At 42.9% G+C, this 24,119-nt stretch overlaps 1 protein-coding gene across 1 annotated transcript in view; it reads right to left on the reverse strand.

Moving 5' to 3' along the window:
- The window catches only part of shank3a (SH3 and multiple ankyrin repeat domains 3a), a 299,427-nt gene that overhangs the window by 142,474 nt on the left and 132,834 nt on the right, over positions 1-24,119 (reverse strand). The window contains 1 exon segment of the mRNA XM_056282699.1: positions 7,710-7,826. Within this exon segment, the coding sequence (XP_056138674.1) occupies positions 7,710-7,826 (117 nt within the window).

Below are 24,119 nucleotides of genomic sequence, written 5' to 3' on the forward strand. Positions count from 1 at the left end.
TATAAGCGAAACATTTCAATCAAGTTATCAGGGTCAATGGGATTAGAATTGGCAGGTGAGCATCAGAACTCGACCATGGAGCAATGGAAGAAGGTGGCCCGGTCTGATGAATCACAATTTCTTTTACATCATGTGGACGGCCGGGGGCATGTGCATCGTTTACCTGGGAAAGAGTTGGCACCAGGATGCACTATGGGTAGAAGGCAAGCCAGCAGAGGCAGTGTGATGCTCTGGGCCATGTTCTGCTGGGAATCGTTGGGTCCTGGCATTCATGTGGATGTTACTTTGACACGTACCACCTACCTAAACATCGTTGCAGACCAGGTGCACCCCTTCATGGCAACGGTATTACCTGATGGCAGAGGCCTCTATCAGCAGGATAATGCATCCTGCCTCACTGCACACACTGCTCAGGAATGGTTTAAGGAACATGACGAGTTCAAGGTGTTGTCTTGGCCTCCAGATCCCCCAGATCTCAATCCAATTCAGCATCTGTGGGACATGCTGGAAAAACAAGTCCAATCCATGGAGGCCCCACCTCACAACTTACAGGATTTAAAGGATCTGCTGCTAACATCCCGGTCCCAGATACCAGAGGACACCTTCAGAGGTTTTGCAGAGTCCATGCCTCGACAGGTCAGAGCTGTTTGGTGGCACGAGGGGGACCTACACAATATTAGGCAGGTGGTTTTAATGTTTTGGCTGATCGGTGATTGTGACTATCCAGAGATGATAACAACAGAAGGAAGAGCACAAGATGAGTGCAGGTTGTCTGTAACTGTGTGTCCAGTGTTGAATGGTTGTTTAAAGGTCTCAACAGCTGTGCCCTTACTGTTTAATCACCAACACACAAGTGCAAACAAACACAGACACATATACACATTTATCGTTATATGTATACATGTGAGGACCTTCATTGGCGATATTCATGTCCTAGGTCCTAACCCTAACCATCAGAACTATATGCCAAAATTAAGCCTTACCCTAACCCTAACCTAGTTCTAACCTGAACCTTTAAACCACAGCCTCCCATGCCAGGTGATTCTCATAGGTTCCTTGTTTTACAAAAATGACCCATCTTATAGTTAGGAACTTAAAACTGTGGGTGTCCGGGTAGCGTGGCGGTCTATTCTGTTGCCTACCAACACCAGGATTGCCGGTTTGAATCCCCATATTACCTCTGGGTTGGTCGGGCATCCCTACAGACACGATTGGCCGTGTCTGCGGGTGGGAAGCTGGATGTGGGTATGTGTCCTGGTCACTGCACTAGCCCCTCCTTTGGTCAGTCAGGGCGCCTGTTCAGGGGGGAGGGGGAACTGGGGGGAATAGCGTGATCCTCCCACGCACTATGTCCCCCTGGTGAAACTCCTCACTGTCAGGTGAAAAGGAGCGGCTGGCGACTCCACATGTATCGGAGGAGGCATGTGGCAGTCTGCAACCCTCCCTGGATTGGCAGAGGGGGTGGAGCAGAGACCAGGATGGCTCAGAAGAGTGGGGTAATTGGGTGGGTACAATTGGGGAGAAAAAAAATATCCAAAAAATAAAAAAATAAAAAAACTCAAATTGGTCCACACAAATGTAGCTGAACAACACACACACACACACACACACACACACACACACACACACACACACACACACACACACACACACACACACCAAGATGCCAATTAGAGAGTAGAACATCAGTCTTCTTCTCCTCTTTGAGTCTGCCTATAGAAACCCATCTGGAGAACCATTCCTTTGGGCTTCATCCTAATCAGCTTGAAGTCATTACCACGCCTGCATGGAGAAGCGACGTATATTAAGTTAAAAACTTGCACTTCACGCTACTGACGCAAGTTAGTCGTGTGTACAGAAAAAGAGAGATGGCTTCTCAAGATCTAGTTCACATTCAGCTTTATTGTCATGTGTGTTTAGAATACAATGACATTTTTGTGCTCTGGCTGTCTCTGCCTTAACACAAGGGACACCAGGACAAATAACACAAGGACACATCATCCTCCCCCCAAAAAAGACTATGTACACAGTGAATTCAAACATCATATACACAATATACAGTAGACGACAACGCAACAATGTAAGATGCATATGTTTGCATCAGCTGTTCAGCAACCTGACTGCCTGTGGAAAGAAGTTGTTACTGAGACGGGTGGTGTGTGGTTCGATGTTCCGGTAACGTTTTTTAGATGGAAGGAGAGAGACCAGAACATGAGCGGGGTGGCTGGTGTCCTTACTGATGATTTGGGCTTTCCTTTTGCATCGAGTGGTGTAAATATTATGAGGTTGTGGTAGCTCCATGCCAGTGATTGTTGCTGCTGTCTTTACAGTCCTTTGAAGCAGTCTGCAGTCCTGAGCAGTCAGGTTGCCAAACCACACTGGGATCCAGCCTGTCAAGACCTTCTCAGTGGTGCTGCCATAACGGTTCATAAGAGTTTTGGTATGAGTACCAAAACTCTTGAGATGCCTCAGAAAATACAGACTCTGCTGTGCCTTCTTGAGGCTGCAGTTGGTGTTGAGAGACCATGTGAGGGTGTCAGAACGACCATTTAGTGGCTGGATGATGCAGTAAAGGGGCAGCATGGTGGCGCAGTGGTTAGCAAGGCTGCATCACAGCAAGAAGGTCCTGGGTTCGAACCGCGGGGTAGTCCAACCTTGGGGGTCGTCCCAGGTCGTCCTCTGTGTGGAGTTTGCATTTTCTCCCCGTGTCTGCATGGGTTTCCTGCCGGAGGCTCCGGTTTCCTCCCACAGTCCAAAGACATGTAAGTCAGGTGAATCACCGTACTAAATTGTCCGTAGGTGTGAATGAGTTTGTGTGTGTGTGTGTGTGTGTGTGTGTGTGTGTGTGGGCCCTGTGATGGTCTGGTGGCCTGTCCAGGGTGTTTCCCCGCCTGCCGCCCAATGACTGCCGGGATAGGCTCCAGCATCCCCGCGACCCTGAGAGCAGGATAAGCGGTTTGGAGGTATGGATGATGGCGATGGTAAGGTGTACCAAAACCATGTGTTGTTAATTCATCAAAACAAAACAAAACAAAAACAAACAAACAACTACAGCAGTACAAGCATTGCAGCAATACAGGTAGTGAGACCTAACCAGCAGCCCAGACAGATAGAATTTGGCGCCTTTTATTACTGTGTCACTGGTATACTAAATTGGATGCTTTCATTAACAGGTGATCTCAAATTATGGTTACATTACCATAGACCACCTATATAGAATATAATTTAACACCTAATATTTACAATGCTCTATTTACTGATATTTGCCCCCAAAATAAACACATAAAAAATAATTACAATCAATATAGATGTACACCAAACTGCTAAACCCCCACTCTCCTATCACTTGGTTCCCCCCGGAACGTTTATGGTGGTGTTTGTACGCCCGGGGGACTCCTTTGGCCGAACATCCTCGAACAGACATAAGACAGCTAAGTGCTCATGCAAACAACTTAAACAAGGTTTGCTAATCTAACGCACAAGCACACACTTTATACCATGATATTAGAGCACATGGATGTAACTGCACAAAACTCAACAGAACTTAATTTTAACCGTTGTTCATCAATTATGAACGTATGCACAACAGTATTGTTGAAGCCTAATTCAACTCCATTCTCTTTCAAGTGGAGCCAAGTACCCACTACAGCACCTGCCACAAGACAACATAATCAATCTTGGTTTAGAATGTTCAATAAATATTCAATAATTAAGAGTCAATAAATATCTTATACAAAATGTGCAAACATGCAATGTGCAAAAATTTTCTCTGCAAATCCTGCTAATGGAGAGCAAATGTCATTACCAAAGTGCAAAGTGCTATTATTAAAGCACATAGTTAAGTTGTTTGTTAAAAGTGAGTTTGTTAAAAGTGAAATTAATACAATATTTACAAGGCCAAAACTGTTGGTCACTAGTAATGAAGTGCCCTTCGTTACAGAGGGTGTCTGTGATGTGTAAACCAAGAAATCTAAAACTGTCCACAATTCCAACAGATGAACCACTGATGGAAGAGGAATGTGATTTCCTCTGATCTTTCTAAAATCAACAATGATTTCCTTTGTGTTATTGACATTTAGAACGATGCTGTTATCATGGCACCATATGGTTAAATCTCCCACTTCCCTCTTATAGGCCCTCTCATCACTGTCACTTATTAGTCCAATCACTGTGGTGTCCTCTGCGAATTTAATGATGCTGTTGTTGTCATATTTGGCAACACAGTGGTGTGTAAACAGACTGTACAATAGGGGACTGAGACAGTAGCCCTGAGGCACGCTGGTCCTAAGAACTAATGTTGATGAGTATGTTTTACCTCATCTCACAGTCTGGGGCCTGTCTGTCAGGAAATCAAATAGCCAATTACGGATAGAGTTGGCCAGACCAAGACCTCTGAGTTTGAAGCCCAGTTTGGATGGCACAACTGTATTAAAAGCAGAGCTGTACTCAATAAATAACATTCTAACATAAGAATCTCGTAGCGAGTGGCCATAGTATGGCGCCATTTTCGATCTTCATCTCTTACAGCTAAACTGTTGATTTTTTCCCCCTCATTTGGAGTAAATGGGCAGGCTTCTCAGTCTCAAAGAGTGCACAACTCTTTGTAAAACTACAACATAGCCGTCATCGACATCAGGATTTCAAGTACAGTAATGTCTGCTAATTTCTGCCCTGCAGCCCGTCTCAGTAAAGAAATACAGTATATGTACAAAAGTATTGGGACACACCTCTTAATCATTGAATTCAAGTGTTTCATTCAGACCCATTGCCACAGGTGTATAAAATCCAGCAGCTAGCCATGCAGGCTGCATTTACACATATTTGTGAAAGAAAGGGTCGTTCTGAAGAGCTCAGTGAATTCAAGTGTGGTACTGTCATAGGATGCCACCTTTGCAATAAGTCAGTTCGTGAAATCTCTTCCCTGCTAGATATCCCACGGTCAACTGTAAGTGGTATTATTGAAAAGTAGAAGCGTTTAGGAACAACAGCAACTCAGCCAGGAAGTGGCAGACCACGTAAAGTCACACAGCGGGGTCAACGAGTGCTGAGGCGCATAGTGCGTAAAAGTCACCAACGCTGTGTTGACTCAATAACTGCAGAGTTACAAACTTCCTCTGGCATTAACATCAGCACAAAAACTGTGTGCCGGGAGCTTCATGGAGGGGTTTCCATGGCCGAGCAGCTGCATGCAAGCCTTACATCACCAAGCACAATGCCAAGTGTCGGATGGAGTGGTGTAAAACACACTGCCACTGGACTCTGGAGCAGTGGAAATGTGTTCTGTGGAGTGACGAATCGCGCTTCTCTGTCTGGCAGTCTGATGGACGAGTCTGGGTTTGGTGGATGCCAGGAGAACGTTACCTGCCTGACTGCATTGTGCCAACTGTAAAGTCTGGTGGAGGAGGGATAATGGTAGGGGGTTGTTTTTCAGGTGTTGGGCTAGGCCCCTTAGTTCCAGTGAAGGGAAATCTTAATGCTTCAGCATACCAAGACATTTTGGACAATTCTATGCTTCCAACTTTGTGGGAACAGTTTGGGGAGGGTCCTTTTCTGTTCCAGCATGACTGTGTCCCAGTGCACAAAGCAAGGCCCATTAAGACATGGTTGGGTGAGTTTGGTGTGGAAGAACTTGACTGGCCCGCACAGAGCCCTGATCTCAACCCCATCGAACACCTTTGGGATGAACTAGAACGGAGATTGCAAGCCAGGTCTTCTCGTCCAACATCAGTGTCAGACCTAGGGGTGGACCAATTTCTGGCGCAGCGTGTTTCGGGGTTTGAAAGCAACTGAGACGAAGTGTTTGGAAAACACGCGTCTCAACTGTTCTGAAACTCTCGCCACATGCGGAATCACTACTGGTTTAGGCTTAGGCAGCTGTTGTCCTTCTCCTTTCTTCGATCGGCTGGGGCACTGTTTGGGCGTCTTCACATGAACACTGCGGGCGGTGGGCGTTGCACTGTTTGGGCACATCCACATGCTCTGGAGATATCGACGTCTCCCAGGAGGAGCAATAAAGTTTCATGCTGTTGGCCAGCTGGACCTGAACGACAGGACACTCAAACCACTGTTAAACTTGCTCTGCTGTGGATTATGCTATCTTATCTTTCTTTCATTCATGCTCTCTCTCTCTCTCTCTCTCTCTCTCTCTCTCTCTCTCTCTCTCTCTCTCTCTCTCTCTCTCTCTCTCTCATCTCTCTCTCTCTCTCTCTCTCTCTCTCTCTCTCTCTCTCTCTCTCTCTCTCTCTCTCTCTCTCTCTCTCTCTCTCTCTCTCTCTCTCTCTCTCTCTCTCTCTCTCTCTCTCTCTCTCTCTCTCTCTCTCTCTCTCTCCTCTCTCTCTCTCTCTCTCTCTCTCTCTCTCTCTCTCTCTCTCTCTCTCTCTCTCTCTCTCTCTCTCTCTCTCTCTCTCTCTCTCTCATGTTGATCTATCGATATCTGCCACTGATCCAGCAGCAATTCTTCCTTCCTTTTTATTTCTTGGAGTTTCTCTCACTGTACATAATCATCCAGGACTGTGTTTAGCCTCCTGGAACCCTGCTAGGACATACTGTTTCTGGGATCGATTAACGTGAAGTGGCCTCCTGTCTCCACGGCCAGAATAACAATCTCCCACAACAGTGAGAGCACGTATACGGTGGTGCAGAATCCATAGGGGGAATTTCGACTCAGTAGAAGTGCATGTAACTGTAAATCTTACAATTCTCCCACTTTTTCGCTGACATGACCACCTTCTCCCATCATTACCAATCTTCTTTGTGGCTTCTGATGACAAGTGGTACATGCAATGGCTCTGGTCACGTGTATGTAGTACAAACAGCTTGTATTAAGTATTGATGTTGTGCATCCTATAAACCCCTATTGACATTCTCTCTCTCTCTCACTCGCTCGCTCTCTCTCACACACACACACACACACACACACACACACACACACATATGTACAGAGTCCCTCTTCAGGGACAACAATGTCCACTCTGTGGTACAGTAAGAGTACAGCAGCGATATATATATATGGTGAAGTGTGCATCTAATGTTCATGAACTGGGCACTGCTCTGCTCTCTCATCGCAGAAAAGAGGCTCCCCATGGACATCCTGCTCTATCTTTCTGTCCAGTAACCCTGTGGAATAACACAGACAGAGGCAGGGTCCTCTTTGTGAACGGGTTAACACTTCTGTTGGATTGGACAAGTGTAAATTTAGGACTGAAAACATACCCCGTCCACTGGCTCACAAAAACATGTTAAGTTTTTCCCTGGGGTGGTAAAACTGATGGCTCCGGTGATAAATTCAACAATTAGACCTCATCATAAAGCCACTTTATCCCTCTTCTGGGGTAAAACACATATTATGATCAGCACCCTGATTTGCTTACGCAATATGGGGGCATCAAAAACACCGATACCCTATACTGCATATTCATCACATGTGGGTTCCAGCATGATGGACAAGTAAAATATGACTGGAGTAGGAAGGAAGGGCTTTTTTTCAAGGGCCATTTTCCTATCTTTTTCACAAATGAATGTTTAATTACTCTTCAAGCAATACACCATCACAAATACTCTCTCTACATGTAATATATTATACTACACAGCACCACCATACCAACACCCACGCACAAACATTCTCACAACAACATAAGGCACGCACGCCTGAACCAAATCAAACAACGAACATTTCATGTTGTCTGTATTTCCTTGTTTTTGGTTGGTACCTGGTTGTAGAGTGCACACACATGAAGGGCGGTGTTTCCAGATGCGTTCTGAGCGCTCATGTTGGCGCCGTAGAACAGCAGGTGCTCCAGGTGCTGCACATGGCCGTGGCGACATGCCTGTAAGTGTAGATGCAAAATAAATAAATATATACCACAACAACAAATAAATAAATAAACTGAACTTCATCTCCCGAGGCATGTTCGATTTTTTATTTTTTCAAAGAGCTGCTGTCTCTTGTGCCCAGTACAAGGGGAAATCATAAGATGAGCAAAAAGGCTGGGTAAACTGCTGCATCTAGCTTGTTTCCTGGCTGGGCAGAGTGCTGAAAACAAAACTAAAAAACCTCACCTCCTCCTCCTCACCTAGGTCGTCCATCAGGATGCCCCTATAGGGTTTCAGCTGCGCATGTTTGTTTAAAGCATGGGGCGCTACTCCACATGCAGCTCTATGGTTGTCCGCTAACTGGAGATTTTGTGCCTTTCCATTGTCAAGATGCATTGATCATCTGCAAAGCCACAATGTCCCCCAGTCCATAACATCAGTCTATGGATGAATGCACCTAGGACTACTGCTACCCATAGGAGTAGCAGGATTTATTATTGAGGTATACTCCTCTAGATCCACCGTGTTCTGCTCTGCTGTCCCCTGACAATGTTAACAGGGTTACCATGAGGAGGGTGCGGCTCCTCACCACACACGCATGGTCATTCATCGTGGAGAGGCTATATTTTGCGCTTCATGATGCTGGGGTGGATGGAGACCAGTCTAGGATGCCACGAAAGGCCATTTAGGAAAGGTACTACTCCTATACTTAACCCCTTAACAAAAACAACAAACAAAAGAGAGAAGAAAAAACAAACATTGTGGTGGTGTGCACATCATTTCCAGCATTTTTACCATTTGGATGATAGAGAAAAAGCTTTCAGCTAACATAGTCAACCGACAGGTTGATGTTGGCTTGTCTCTCCGCCTCTGTTTACTCTACCGCAACCACAGCTTTAAGCTAACCACGCTAGCAAGTGCTGGCTAGCTAAGCAAAGTGTAACTCAAACCTACAGCTGAGGGAAATCACAATTATGGCATGTTGAAATAACAAGAACCAGCTCTGATAAAACAAATGACGTTTTCTTGTAAAAACAAATGTTCAGTTATCATGAAGTTCTATTACAAAATATATCAAGCTGGATGAACCTGCCAGCCAACCAGAACCTTTTACTCACATAAACAGCAAACATTTTATTTGATGGCTATAAAACACAGACTTCTGACTGATGTATTTGTTAACTGTATTGTTGACAAGAAAATACCTTGTCATGCAAGTTATTTTCTCATCATTTTGTTAAAACAGTGTTAAACAGCATTAGTGAGGAAGATGCAGAGGACAGGAAGAGGTGGAAACGGACGATCTGCTGTGGCGACCCCTAACGGGAGCAGCCGAAAGTAGTAGTAGTAGTAGTAGTAGTAGTAGTAGTAGTGGTGGTGGTAGTAGTAGTAGTCATCGGCGTCACCAGGTCATTTTGCCGGGAACGTTTTGAATGTGGCCCTGAATATAATTTTAAAAACCCATTACCTGTGTGAACCCCGACAAAAAACGTAATGTGTGTGAGTGTCCGATAGTCTTCATAACACAACAGCCTGTCAACATAAAGGCAGGTCTCTGAAATAACTCCGCATGTGCATGTGTGTGTGTGTGTGTGTGTGTGTGTGTGTGAATGAAAGAAATGTAATATTCCAATAAACTAATGTTAACATAAATACATTTAACTTTTTTTCCTCTAGTATGGTACTGTAGCATCTCAATACGTTTGATGAAAGCATTTGTGAAGTATTCTTTTTCTACTCCATACTAATACTAATTACTAATAACTACTAATATTTTTAACATCACAATTTATAATTAATCTGGAGATTAAACAGCAGATTTTTTTTTCAACACATGTACTTTGAATGTAAATAAGGTGCCAGAGTGCATAAAATAGCATCAAAATAGAGCTTGTTTATCAAAAAAATGCTCCGGGGGAGGATCCTCCCAAACCCCCCTACAGAAGTCTAGGTTAAGCCCCAAATGTCCTCAAATCCTGGAAACGCCCCTGGTAGTAGTAGTAGTTTATTAAAACAGTAGTGAAAACAATTGTTTGCGATCCTTCAGGAATGCCAGATAAACCACCGGTGTGTGTGTAGACTAGAGCAAAACAGAATAGAATAAAATAAAATAACCAGTTTTCCAAAGGGGACTAAGTATGTAACAGCCAGTTTGAAGCAGATAAACAAAATAAGCTAGATACATAAATATGTCATATCAATAATGAATGATTATTTTAATTAAATTATAATCATACTAATGAATTATACAAAGTATGCATCTATTGTGCATCTATGTTATTTCTATTTTTGCACAATTAACAGAATATTGCACAACAGTGCCACCTTAAAGGAAAGGGAAAAAAAATAAATAAAGAAAAAACTTTTTTTCTTTGTTTTTTTTTTTGCCCCCCCACCTTTTTTTCTTCTTAATTGTATCCTGGCCGGTTACCCCACTCTTCCGAGCCATCCTGGTCTCTGCTCCTGCTCCACCCCCTCTGCTGATCTGGGGAGGGCTGCAGACTACCACATGCCTCCTCCCATACATGTGGAGTCACCAGCCGCCTCTTTTCACCTGACAATGAGGAGTTTACCAGGGGGACGTAGCATGTGGGAGGATCATGCTATTCCCCCCAGTTCCCCCTTCCCCTCCAAACAGGCACCCCGCCCAACCAGAGGAGGCGCTAGTTCGCCACCAGGACACACCCGCAGCCGGTTTCCCTCCCACAGACACGGCCAATTGTGTCTGTAGGGATGCCTGACCAAGCCGGTGGTAACACAGGGATTTGAACCGCTGTCCTCATGTTGGTAGGAAACGGAACAGACCGCCACGCCATCCAGGCGCCTCTCTCATTGTGTTTTTTTTTCTCTTATCGTTCACATTAGTTGAGTTTGTATTGTGCAGCACAACTTGAATGTGAACTACACAGTACAGTGGAAATTGAGTTTGAAATGTATAGTAGGTGAATTAACTTAAGAGTAGGTGAGAAGCGGTAGGAACAAATAAGTGTACACCTCCTCCGACTCCTTTTCAAACATGTAACATATAATCTGATGCATACGGAGATTTATTCACTGAGTTTGATATGTGGATTTGTTGATCACATTGGCAATGGCTTGTCTGTATGTTATATCCTGCTTATTTACATTTCATTTCATTATTATTTATTGTGCTCATGCTAATGCACAGCTCCAAACAGAAACAAGCAATTCATAATCAAACACAAATCAATTTACACATTCCATGATTGAAAAGGAGCGGGGAGAGGAAAAATCTTATTTAACCTGACCCCTACTCAAACCTAAATAAACAATATGGTCTGTCAGTCAGTTACTCAACAACTTATACTTACAGCAACATGGGAAATGAATAAGAACCAAAAAGCCATACACAATAATTCACCATCAACTGAAAACCCATTACCTGACAACTCCATATTGTCTATTTCCTCTTTCCTTATACATTTCTCTGAACTGAAAAATATTTATACAACCCCTTACATCGTTCTCTAAAGAATTCCATAGTTTGATGCCACATACCGAAATACACATCTGCTTTAAAGTAGTACATGCATACTGATGTTTAAAATTAAATTTCCTTCTATGGTCCTTGTCCTCTGAACTAAAAACAAATGTTTTTTGTAAATCTTCTGGTAATACTCTGCTTTTTGCCCTGTACATAACTAACAATGTCTGTAACTCAACAAAGTTTCATTAATCCTGACTTAATAAACAGTCCGTTGGTGTGTTCTCTTGGATCCACTTTATGGATAATTCTTGCTGCTCTTTTCTGTAATATAAACAATGGCTTTAAGTTGCTCATATATGTGTTGCCCCACACTTACACACAGTAACTAAAATATGGCAAAACGAGTGAACAGTACAGAATTCACATTACCTTGTGATTTAACATGTACTTTGCTTTGTTCAAAACAGAAATATTCTTAGACACCTTGTTTTTACATTTGCTATATGAGATTTCCATGTCAGTTTGTCATCCATTATTACACCCAAGAATCTAAACTCATATACTCTTTCAATATCAACTCCGTCTATAGACAGTAAAACATTTTCATCCTTTTTCTGTTTAGCAAAATCCATAAACTTAGTTTTGCTCAAATTTAATAACTTATTTTCATCAAACCATCTTTTCAGTTTGACCATTTCATTTACAATGCTTTCTGCTAAACTTTTTAAGTCATCTCCTGAACTAAAAAAATTACTGTCATCTGCAAACATATTAAACTGCAGTATCTTTGACACTTCACGTGTCATTGATATATAAAATGAAAAGTTTCGGCCCCAACACGAGCCTTGTGGGACTCCACATTCAATCTTCATGCACTCTGATGTATTGCGAGCAAACTGTACAAATTGTTTTCTGTTATCTAAATAACTGCTTAACCAATTTAGAACTACTCCTCTCACACCATATGTATGTAATTTAGCAACTAATATGTTATGGTCTATTGTGTTGAATGTTTTTTTAAATCAATAAATACACCTATTGTGTATTTCTTACATTCTATTGCTGTTGTAATCTCTTCTATTATTTTCATTAATACTAAAGATGTTGATCGGTTTGTCCAAAAGCCATACTGACTCTCACTCAGCAACTTGTTCTTTTCAAGAAAAGCATCTAATTTTAGTACAACAGTTTTTCAAGCACCTTGGAGACTTGTGAAAGCAAAGACACTGGTCTATAGTTAGTAATACTGTTTATCGCCCTTTTTAAAAAATGGAATAACCTTTGCTGTTTTCATTCTGTCTGGAAAAATACCTGTGCGAAAAGAAAGATTAAAGATATAACTTAGAGGTTTGATTATGCAGTCAATAGTCTTTTTCGCTATAATTATGTCGATCCCATTTCTGTCAGTTGATGTCTTGTTTTGGATTTTGCTACAATGGATCTAATTTCATTTTCACTCACCTCTCCTAGAAACACAGATTGTACCACTTTACTTCCCCCATTCTGGCCACCTTCTACTTGCCCATCATTATGTTTTTTAAAGGAATTTGTAAGATTAGACCCAACATTAAAAAAAAGGAATTAAATTCCTTTACCACTTCATTCATGTTTTTTATAACCTTATTATTGTCATCGATGAAATAATTGGGCAGATCTATAGACACAGAGTTATTTCCGACTACATTGTTTAATATTTTCCAAGTACCTCTAATGTTTTTTGATTTTCTTTTAGCCTTATTTCTAATATTATTTCTTGGCTTGTCTCAATATCATCTTCAACTTATTTTTGTAAACCTTATATTGCTTTTCAGCTGTCTTTGTCCTAAATTTTATGAAGTCTCTGTAAAGTTTATTTGTCTTTTTGCATGCATTTTGTAAGCCCGTTGTTATCCATGGGTTTTCATTATAGCTACGTTTATGTTTGCATGGCATTATTGGACAATGTGAATCATACAGGATAAGTAGCTCTTTAGAAATATCTCATATGAAGCATTCTTCTACAGACACCCCTTTCCACTCTTCTTTTGAGAGGTCATTCCTGAATTTGTCTATTGCTTCATCGGTTCTTACCTTTGCATATTTACAGTAATTTTCCTCCTTATTTCTCTTTATTTGACAATCATATGCTAGAAATACAGGTAAATGGTCACTTATATTGTTTATTATTAGGCCACTTTTAACACTACTCTCCATAATATTTACAAAAATATTGTCAATTAATGTTGCACAACTCGAGGTTATTCTACTGGGCTTGGTAATCAAAGGGTATAGCCCTCTGCTATATAATGCATCCAAAAAATCTGATGTTGTTTTATGTTTAGATACATTTAGAAGATCAATGTTGGAATCCCCACAGATTATAAATGTTTTACTTTCATTTAGCCTATTCATTACTTCTTCCATACTATCTTTAAACGTTTCTACATTTGACCCTGGTGTTCTGTACACACGAGTGACAACCATATTTCTCATCCTTTCCATTTCAATTTCCACAGGTATGCATTCCACTGAATCATCGATTACAGTTGTCATGTATTCAATTGGTCTGCATCTCAAGTCACTGCCCACATACAAGGCCACACCCCCTCCCCTCTATACAGCCCACACCCCCTCCCCTCTTGTTGACTTTATTGATATGATGTAACTCATAACCCTCAATATGAAAATCAATACCTTTCTCTTGATTTAACCACATCTCAGATAAGGCTATTAACTTAAATGTACTTTTAAATGTCTTCAAATAATCATTGATCTTAGTAAAGTTTACGTAAAGACTTCGACAGTTGAAATGTATTAACGAAAATGTATTATTCAGCTCAACGTCGTCATTACATTGATCCTCAGAGTAGTATTTACAAGTGTCATTGATAAAATTAAACACATGGCTCTCCGGATCTACATCATATTCAAAGTCATACATTTTATGCTCAGAATAGTCAGATCTTGAAAAGATTTGACGTAGCTCAGTCATGAGTTTGTATCAAAATAATTGTATGTCCCTGCAGGGGACACACTCCTCTGGACATTAACTCTGTTTTGAAAACCCATCCATACCTTTTCAGTCCTTTGCTCTTTCATGCCAATCTAGAGAATCCAAAGGGCTACATCCATCCATCCATCCATCCATCCATCCATCCATCCATCCATCCATCCATTATCCACACCGCTTATACTGCTCTCAGGGTCACAGGGATGCTGGAGCCTATCCCAGCAGTCATTAGGCGGCAGGTGGGGAGACACCCTGGAGAGGCCGCCAGGCCATCACAGGGCTGACACACGCACGCATGCACACATGCACGCACACCTAGGGACAATTTAGTACAGCCGATTCACCTGACCTGCATGTCTTTGGACTATGAGAGGAAACCGGAGCACCCGGAGGAAACCCATGCAGACACGGGGAGAACATGTAAACTCCACACACCCCAGGGCTCGAACCCAGGACCTTCTTGCTTGTCAAAACAATTTACGGTAGTGTCTGGGATTTAAATAAAAGCGGCTGGCGACTCCACGTGTATGGGAGGAGGCATGTGGTAGTCTGCAGCCCTCCCTGGATCGGCAGTGGGGGTGGAGCAGTGACCAGAATGGCTCGGAAGAGCGGGGTAATTGGCCAAATACAATTGGGGAGAAAAGGGGGAGGGGAATCAAAAAAAAAAAAAAAGGTGTTTATTCAATAAGGAAAATGTAATCTTCTATTTCATTTGCGCCATGTGTTAGACGTTCTTTACAAAACAAGAAAAATGCTTATTTACATGTTCGAAATAAACCATCATCACAGTCAGTTGTCATTGTGGAAACAAAGTACACACTGTATGGAAAAAAATGTTCTGTTCCTTTTTTTGGCCTACTGAATGAAGACCCACCCACCGCCTCCTCCTACTGTTAACATTCTCTTCTAAAGCCAAGAGAAAATACTGTTTATACTGCATAGCTGATGCTAAATTCCATGTGTTGAAGTTATTTTGGAAAGAGAGATTTACTTGTTTCAGTTTCTTTGTTCCCAAAAACTGGATGCAATTAACTTTTCATCTTATCTCTGTCTCATCCTCCCTTTCCCCTGGTTTCTGTCCTGTGTCAATGACAAACAAACTTTCTCCAATAATTGGCCTCCTGCGATTTTTCTCTCTCACTACGTGTGTGACAGCAGTGAGGCAGAGCACAAATAATGTTGGGATTGTTGTAGTTTATCAGACCCTCCACAGCATAGCCCATTGTACACAATCCTCACCACTAGAATATTAATAGGGGAGAAGATATAGAGCAAGAGAGAGAGAGAGAGAGAGAGAGAAGGTGGGAGAGAGTGTGAGTGAGTGAGAGAGTGTGAGTGAGAGAGACAGAGAAAGAGAGAGGAGGAGGAAATAGGGAGGAAGTATACATGACTGCAAGACTACTGAATTTAAACTACATTATATAGGATTCATGCACACCCCACAAAATAATCACCTGATACAAAACAGCTCTCACACAGCACCTTGGGCTTACAGTTCATGCTTCCTTTAGCTTCTTAGGGTGTGGGCACAATGTCGAGGCCATGCAAGAGCCAATAGGGTCAAATGAACACCTCGCAACGACTTACTTTACTATGGGTGTTCATTTCTCCATGCCTCCCTCTCAACCATCGCTCATTCCCTCACTCCCCGTGGTAGCGCCTCAAGCCAGTACCAACGTGGTAATCAGTACAGTGGGAAAAGATTATTTGGAAAGATGTGGAGAGAGTACCACTCTGCTCCCAAGCCTACAGAAAGGAGACCGGCGTATTTCTATTGCAGAACTTTGAATCGATTATTCCTCGTATGTAAACAGCTCAATGAACTGACATGGCTCCGGGACTCAAGGAGACACTAGCTCGTTAAGATCACTCCCAAATGAAAGGTGCCGTTTTTCTTCTCTGTTCTGTTTCTTTGTTTCCTTGTTTCCTAAAAGCATCACAGCAGTCCCCCAGAAAACAAACAGAACACAAAATTCATGCTTTGTATTTTATGCATTGCTGTTACATAATTCTTTTCTGAATTATAAGAACAGTGATCACGACCAGATTTTGAAATGAACAAGGCCAGTCTGACCAACAAGGTAACCACGGAGGAGAGGAGACCAGACAGAGAGATTAACAAAAGAGTTGGAGGGAACACTGAAGTAATGAAACAAGGGTGCTGGAGACTGGCTAATATTGACTGACCTGGTACCTCTCTCTACTTTGCTGTTTCTTTGTTTTGTTTTGTTTTTTTGGGGGGGGGGCTTTTACCTGTACTTTAACCATTTTTCTACTGTCATTCAATTCAAAGGAGTTACCGAATATATGTTACAGTTTCATTTAGCAGACACTTTTATCCAAAGCGGCATACATCTGAGAGTTAATGCAGCACAAGCAAGGATCTAGTCAGGAGGCAACAATGCAAGTAAGTGCCAAAAAACTAGGTTCAGGCCCAATAGGACATAAGTGTCAACAGGCAGTGAACAAAGGCAATGCATAGGGTGCATAGAAGATTCTTTTTTTATTATTATAATTGATACCACAGGTGTGGAGGTGTTCGTGAAAGAGCTGGGTCTCTAGCTTTTTCTTAAAGATGGAGAGGGACTCAGTGGATCGAATGGAGTTTGGTAACTCGTTCCACCACTGGGGAACTACGGAAGAGAAGAATCCTGCTAGCGTTTCAGGGCCCTGTTGTGGCATAAGTGCCAGGCACCTTTCATTGGCTGAGCGTAGTGAGCGGAACTGAGTGTAGATCTGAATGAGGGAATTCAGGTAGGGGGGAGCCGGTTTTGTTTCTGTTTTGTAAGAGAGCATCAAGGTTTTGAATTTGATGTGGGCAGCAACTGGGAGCCAATGGAGGGATATGAACAGCAGAGTGACATGTGCTGTTTTGGGTTGGCTGAAGACCAGATGTGCTGCCATGTTCTGGATCATTTGCAGAGGTTTGAAAGTGCATGCAGTGAAACCTGCCAGTAAGGAGTTGCAGTAGTCAATGCGTGATATTACAAGACCCTGTACCAGGAGTTGTGCTGCATGCTCAGACAGGTAGGGTCTAATTTTCCTGATGTTGTACAGGGCAAATCAACATGACTGAGCAATCGAGGCCACGTCAACCTTAAAGGTTAGTTGGTCATCAATCATGACACCTAGGTTTCGGGCAGACTTTGTGGGCATGAGTTGGGTTGATCCGAGCTAATTATTGATCTGTTGTTGTTAGGATGGACTGGTTGGGATGACAAGGAGCTCAGTCTTAGATAGGTTAAGCTGAAGGTGGCGTTCTTTCATCCATGCAGAGATATCAGCAAGGCATGACGATATCCGTGCCGAGACTGTGAGGTCATCTGGCGGGAATGATAGGAAGAGCTAAGTATCGTCAGCATATGGTATGAGAAACCATGGAAGTGGATGATTGCACCAATTGAGATGGTGTATACTGAGAAGAGAAGGGGACTGAGCACTGACCCTTGAGGCACGGGGGTGCCTCAAGGGTCCAAGATATGCTAAAAGATCTCCCTGAGAGGTAGAACATGAACCAGCGGAGAGCAGATCCTGAGATACCAAGCTCAGTGAGTGTGGACAGGAGGATTTCGTGGTTAACCATGTCAGAGGCAGCTGACAGGTCTAGCAGCAACAAAGCTGAGGACTGACCAGCAGCTCTAGCCAAACACTGTGATTCCATTACCGACAGGAATGCAGTCTCAGTAGCGTGACCCTGCTTAAAGCCAGACTGATTCGGATCGTACAGATTGTTCTCAGAAAGAAATTCAGAGACTTGGTAAAAGACCGTGTGCTCAAGTAGTTTTGATAGAAAGGGTAGGAGTGAAACCGGTCTGTAGTTTTCAACCTGGGCTGGGTTGAGTGTATGTGTTTTGAGTAGCAGGGTGACCCGAGCTTGTTTAAATGCAGTACGGAACACACCTGTTGTAAGCGAGGAGTTGATGATGTGTGTGACTGTGGGGTGAAGTGCAGGAGAAATTATCTGTAGGAGGTTGGATGGTATCGGGTCCAACAGACAGGTAGTGGGACGAAACTCCAGCAGAAGCTTGGAGACGTCCTCCTTGGTCGGGGGGGGGGGGGGGGTGAGGTGAGTGAGGACAGTTAGCTGGCAGTTGCAGACAGAGTTTGCCAGGCTCAGAGAACTGGTTACTGATGGCAGAAACCTTATCAGTAAAGTACGAGGTTAACATGTCAGGAGTGAGCAGAGTGGAGGTCGGAGGAGGCGGATTGAGGAGTGAGTTAAAAGCAAAAAACATTTTTCGAGCACCAATGGCGCCACAGATCTTGTTCTGATAGTAAGTGATCTTAGCTGTTTTAAAACTGGAGGAGAATGATGCTAGGAGACACCGATAGTCACTGAGGTCAGTGGACTCTGGTTTTATGCCACTTTCTCTCTGCTGCTCTGAGCCCCGCCCTTTGCTCTCTGATGATCTCAATGAGCCATGGACTAGGGGGGCATTACGAGCAGGTTTGTATGCTAGAGGGCAGAGATTGTTAAGAGAGGAGTCTAATGAGGAACAGAGCGTGTCTGTAGACTTGTTGACAGGGAGTGAAGATAATTAATTATAAGGAGGCACGGAAGCCAAGACCTCACTGGAAAGCTGGGTCGGTGTAAGGTACCGGATGTTTCGGCGGAAGGTGACCATTTGTGGAGGAACATGAGGATGTTCCAGTAAGGAGGCCGTGAATTGAATAAAGAAGTGGTCTGACAGATGTAGGGGGGTGACAGTCAGATTTGCTGTGGAGCAGTTCTGAGTCAAAATCAGATCAAGAGTATTGCCCGCGTTGTGTGTGGGAGGGGTGGGGACCTGTCTGAGGTCAAAAGAGGACAGGAGAGACAGGAAGTCCGTTGCTTGGGTTTTTTTCAGTAAGGATATTCATGTCTCCCATGACAATCAGTGGTGTGTCATCATCAGGAATGGCCGACAATAACATGTCTAGTTGACTACAAAGTTCCCCAGCTGACACCCTGGTTGGAGGTATATGACAACCACAAATAGCTTAATAGGAGAAGTAACCATGATTGCATGGTATTCAAAGGAGGAGTTGTTGCTTAGTGGAGAAAACTTAGTGAATTTCCGGTCTTTGGAAATGAGGACACCCATACTGCCTCCACGCCCAACAAAACAGGGTATGTGTGAGAAAGCAGAGTCAACAGAGTGTGGCCGGTGCAAAAAGATCAAATTAGAATGGAATACTCTCCACTCTCAAACCACTTCTAATAAAGATATACTTGGAGCAAAAACTTACGTGTTCAAAGCAAAAAACAAGGTTTGTAAAAAGCAATAATTCAGTGGTTGTCTAAATTGTCCAGTCCCATTCAAACCAAAGGGTTACCGTTCAAGTGTTTGTCTTTGCTCCCTCACATTCTTCTTCATATTTGGCAAAAGAAATAATCATTCGCACAGCTGTCTTTCAGATGACATACAAACAGGCCTCCAGTCACTCACAGTCACTACTCAAACATAAACTAAAAGCCCTGACACTAATATAAACAGTAAGCAGGCACTAGCCTTGTTTATGTTTACAGAGCAGGGCATTCCTTGAGGCCACAAGTGTATGAAATACACATATTATGCTGTGTTTGCTTTCCTTATGTCAGAAACCCATTTCTGCACTAAATAAAAGACAGGCACTATAGCAAGGGCCCCCAGGCCATTGACTTAGATACAACTGGAGCAAAAGAGGCACAGGAATACAGACCTGGATGGAACCAAACTTTCTTGTCTCATTAACTCATCCTTTCTATAGACAATTAGTTCATAAACACTTATGGCTCAGGGATATATGCATTATCGGTCCTGTTAAAGGGACGTGCAGAGGAACACAAATGTATAACTTAGCTTAATATCAATCGCTTAACTAAAATGTGACTTGATTTTCTGTTTTCTTTAAAGCTCTGACACGACCTGATCTGCAATTATATAGCTCATCTTTTGCATTACTTTTAAGAGCTACCACCTATAATAGAAAATATTTTTGTCGGGTGTTTTTTCCTCTTTTTTTTTGGGATCATCCCCCCCCCCCCATTTTCTCTCCAATTGTACTGGGCCAATTGGCCCATTCTTCCGAGCCATCCCAGTCGCTGCTACACCCCCTCTGCCGAGCCAGGGAGGGCTGCAGACTACAACATGCCCCCCCGATACATGTGGAATCACCAGACGCTTGACAGTGAGAAGTTTCACCAAGGGGTCATAGCACCTGGGAGGATCACGCTACCCCCCCCCCAGTCCCCCCCCCCCTCTGGACAGGCACCCCGAATGACCAGAGGAGGCGCTAGTGCAGTGACCAGGACATATACCCACATCCGGCTTCCCACCCGTAGACAGAGCCATTTGTGTCTGTAGGGACATCCGACCAAGCCGGAGGTAACACGGGGATTCGAACTGGCGATCCCTGTGTTGGTAGGCAACGGAATAGACCGCCACACTACCCGGATGCCCTTTGTCAGGTTTTTTGTGGAATCGTGTTAAATATCTTGTGGTAATAGGAATATCAGGACTCTTGGCACATGCAGGGCAATGACGTCAATAGCATGTCTTAGGTTTTTAAAACAAAATACATTTGGCTGAGAGGAATGACGTGTCATTTCTGAAGGTGGTGCAGATCTCACATTGTTTGAACTGATTTCAGCTCATTTAGGTTGTTTTCATCCCAGTTTGCTAAATCTATTGCAGCAAGTCTTTGATGCTAGCATCAAAAGTGTTTTTTGTAATGTTACAGTAGTCCTACACAACCCATGGGAAAAATACCTTTTCAACATCTCATGATGCTGTTGTTCATTACAGGACTATTTTTAAACATTCTCAAACTTGAAGAGCCATAGCGAAATGGCTACTTGGCTAAATGGGGCTAAATCTGATAATCTCAGCAGTGAGGCGAGGGTTGTCCTTTGTGTTTGACTTGCTTACTGGACCCATACTTAATCCACTTAATCTACCACTACTACATTCGGCTGCTCCCGTTAGGGGTCGCCACAGCGGATCATCAATTTCCATCTCTTCCTGTCCTCTGCATCCTCCTCTGTCACACCAGCCACCTGCATGTCCTCCCTCACCACATCCATAAACCTCCTCTTTGGCCTTCCTCTTCTCCTCTTCCCTGGCAGCTCCATATTCAGCATCCTTCTCCCAGTATACCCAGCATCTCTCCTCCACACATATCCAAACCATCTCTATCTTGCCTCTCTTGCTTTGCCTCCAAACCGTCCAACCTGAGCTGTCCCTCTAATATACTCGTTCCTAATCCTGTCCTTCTTCATCACTCCCAATGAAAATCTTAGCACCTTCAACTAAAAGGACCACTTAATAATGTGGTTAAATATGTACCTGAAATTAGAGGCGTGCAAGGTAAATGTAGGACTTTGAAAACTTGAGGTTGTGGGACCTCATGTACTCTGCTTTGATTACATAAAATGGCTTTGGTTGTACTGTATCAGCACTAAAAATTGGTTGACCATTATCCCCTTCCTGGCTGATATGGATTGCATGATTAGGTAGTTCAGTTGATTTAGTATTGTTTGCACTGAACTATTGGTGCTACAAATTAGTTAATCACAGACAGATATTCTACCACATCAGCGGGTGGCCACAATTCCCAAACCTGATGACCAATAACACAATGGCCACTGTGACGTGTCCTGGACATCTACTAATCTACTAACCCTAACCCCTCTACAGCACCAAAATTACTAAATCATCCTATAGACAAAGCCAAATACATTTTTTTAGCTTCAAAATCAATCCCACATGCTCATGTTTCAAAACTCCTACTTGTACTTAACCCATTTCTAATTTCTGATAGATATTTATACCCAATTTCCCCTTGGGGATGAATAATGTATTCTGATTGTGACTGATTCTGATATTTCACAACATAAGTGAGTCACTCTTTATATGGATCAAGAAGTAAATCAAACTTTGAGGACACACTCAGTGCCAAGATCATCACACTTAGCCAAGTGCCCATTTTGTTATTACTCCTCAGATTTACGAATACCCAAAAATAATCATGTGCCCATCCATCCATTCATTATGCGAACCATTTATCCTGCTCTCAGGGTCGCGGGAATGCTGGAGCCTATCCCAGCAGTCACTGGGCGGCAGGCGGGGAGACACCCTGGACAAGCCGCCAGACCATATCATGTGCCCAACAGCAACGTTATGGGATGCTGAAGGAAATTTGTTCCCCAGTGTTGTATAAGCTAATCAGAAAGCAACAAGCTGTGTATTTTTAGGCTAAAATCAAAGACTGACCACTTTATTTTCTGCAAACTTGGATTAAAATAATCGAAATGATCTGTAACCAGTTTAAACAAATTAATTCTGCAATGTTACCGCCTCTAAAATTTGTGAGTCAATAATAGCCGGCAAATGTATACTGATCAACAATATAGTAGGATCTACACATGTATTAATGTTTTATTATTTAAAATTATTTGGATTATTAATTGCTATTGAAGGCTGTGGATACATATTGGCAAACATAAATGGATAAAACACATAGTGATTTATAGAACTCATGAATACAGCTTATATAGCTTTATAATATTCTATAAACAAGAATTACGTTATCGTTCAATAATCACGCAAACACAAATAGTGATTTATAAAGCTTTATAATATACTATGATCATGTAGTCATAATGCCCCATACTGTTCAGATGTGTGACTTTCTTACAGGTGGTTTGTGGGTCTTTATAACCCTTATCAACAAGCCTTTATAATCAGATATTTATAACGCCTTATACAGTGGCACATTTCATGTTTTTTTTATATATATATATATATATACACTCACTGGCCACTTTATTAGGTACACCTTGCTAGTACCGGGTTGGACCCCCTTTTGCCTTCAGAACTGCCTTAATCCTTCGTGGCATAGATTCAACAAGGTACTGGAAACATTCCTCAGAGAGTTTGGTCCATATTGACATGATAGCATCACGCAGTTGCTGCAGATTTGTCGGCTGCACATCCATGATGCGAATCTCCCGGTCCACTACATCCCAAAGGTGCTCTATTGGATTGAGATCTGGTGACTGTGGAGGCCATTTGAGTACAGTGAACTCATTGTCATGTTCAAGAAACCAGTCTGAGATGATTCGAGCTTTATGACATGGCGTGTTATCCTACTGGAAGTAGCCATCAGAAGATGGGAACACTGTGGTTATAAAGGGATGGACATGGTCAGCAACAATACTCAGGTAGGCTGTGGCGTTGACACGATGCTCAATTGGTACTAAGGGGCCCAAAGTGTGCCAAGAAAATATCCCCCACACCATTACACCACCACCAGCAGCCTGAACCGTTGATACAAGGCAGGATGGATCCATGCTTTCATGTTGTTGACGCCAAATTCTGACCCTACCATCCGAATGTCGCAGCAGAAATCGAGACTCATCAGACCAGGCAACGTTTTTCCAATCTTCTATTGTCCAATTTTGGTGAGCCTGTGCGAATTGTAGCCTCAGTTTCCTGTTCTTAGCTGACAGGAGTGGCACCCGGTGTGGTCTTCTGCTGCTGTAGCCCATCTGCCTCAAGGTTCGACGTGTTGTGCGTTCAGAGATGCTCTTCTGCATACCTCGGTTGTAATGAGTGGTTATTTGAGTTACTGTTGCCTTTCTATCAGCTCGAACCAGTCTGGCCATTCTCCTCTGACCTCTGGCATCAACAAGGCATTTTCGCCCACAGAACTGCCGCTCACTGGATATTTTCTCTTTTTCGGACCATTCTCTGTAAACCCTAGAGATGGTGGTGCGTGAAAATCCCAGTAGATCAGCAGTTTCTGAAATACTCAGACCAGCCCGTCTGGCACCAACAACCATGCAACGTTCAAAGTCACTTAAATCACCTTTCTTCCCCATTCTGATGCTCCGTTTGAACTGCAGCA

The sequence above is a fragment of the Lampris incognitus genome, chromosome 6 (assembly GCF_029633865.1).
Source record: "Lampris incognitus isolate fLamInc1 chromosome 6, fLamInc1.hap2, whole genome shotgun sequence".
In the NCBI taxonomy this organism is placed as follows: domain Eukaryota; kingdom Metazoa; phylum Chordata; class Actinopteri; order Lampriformes; family Lampridae; genus Lampris; species Lampris incognitus.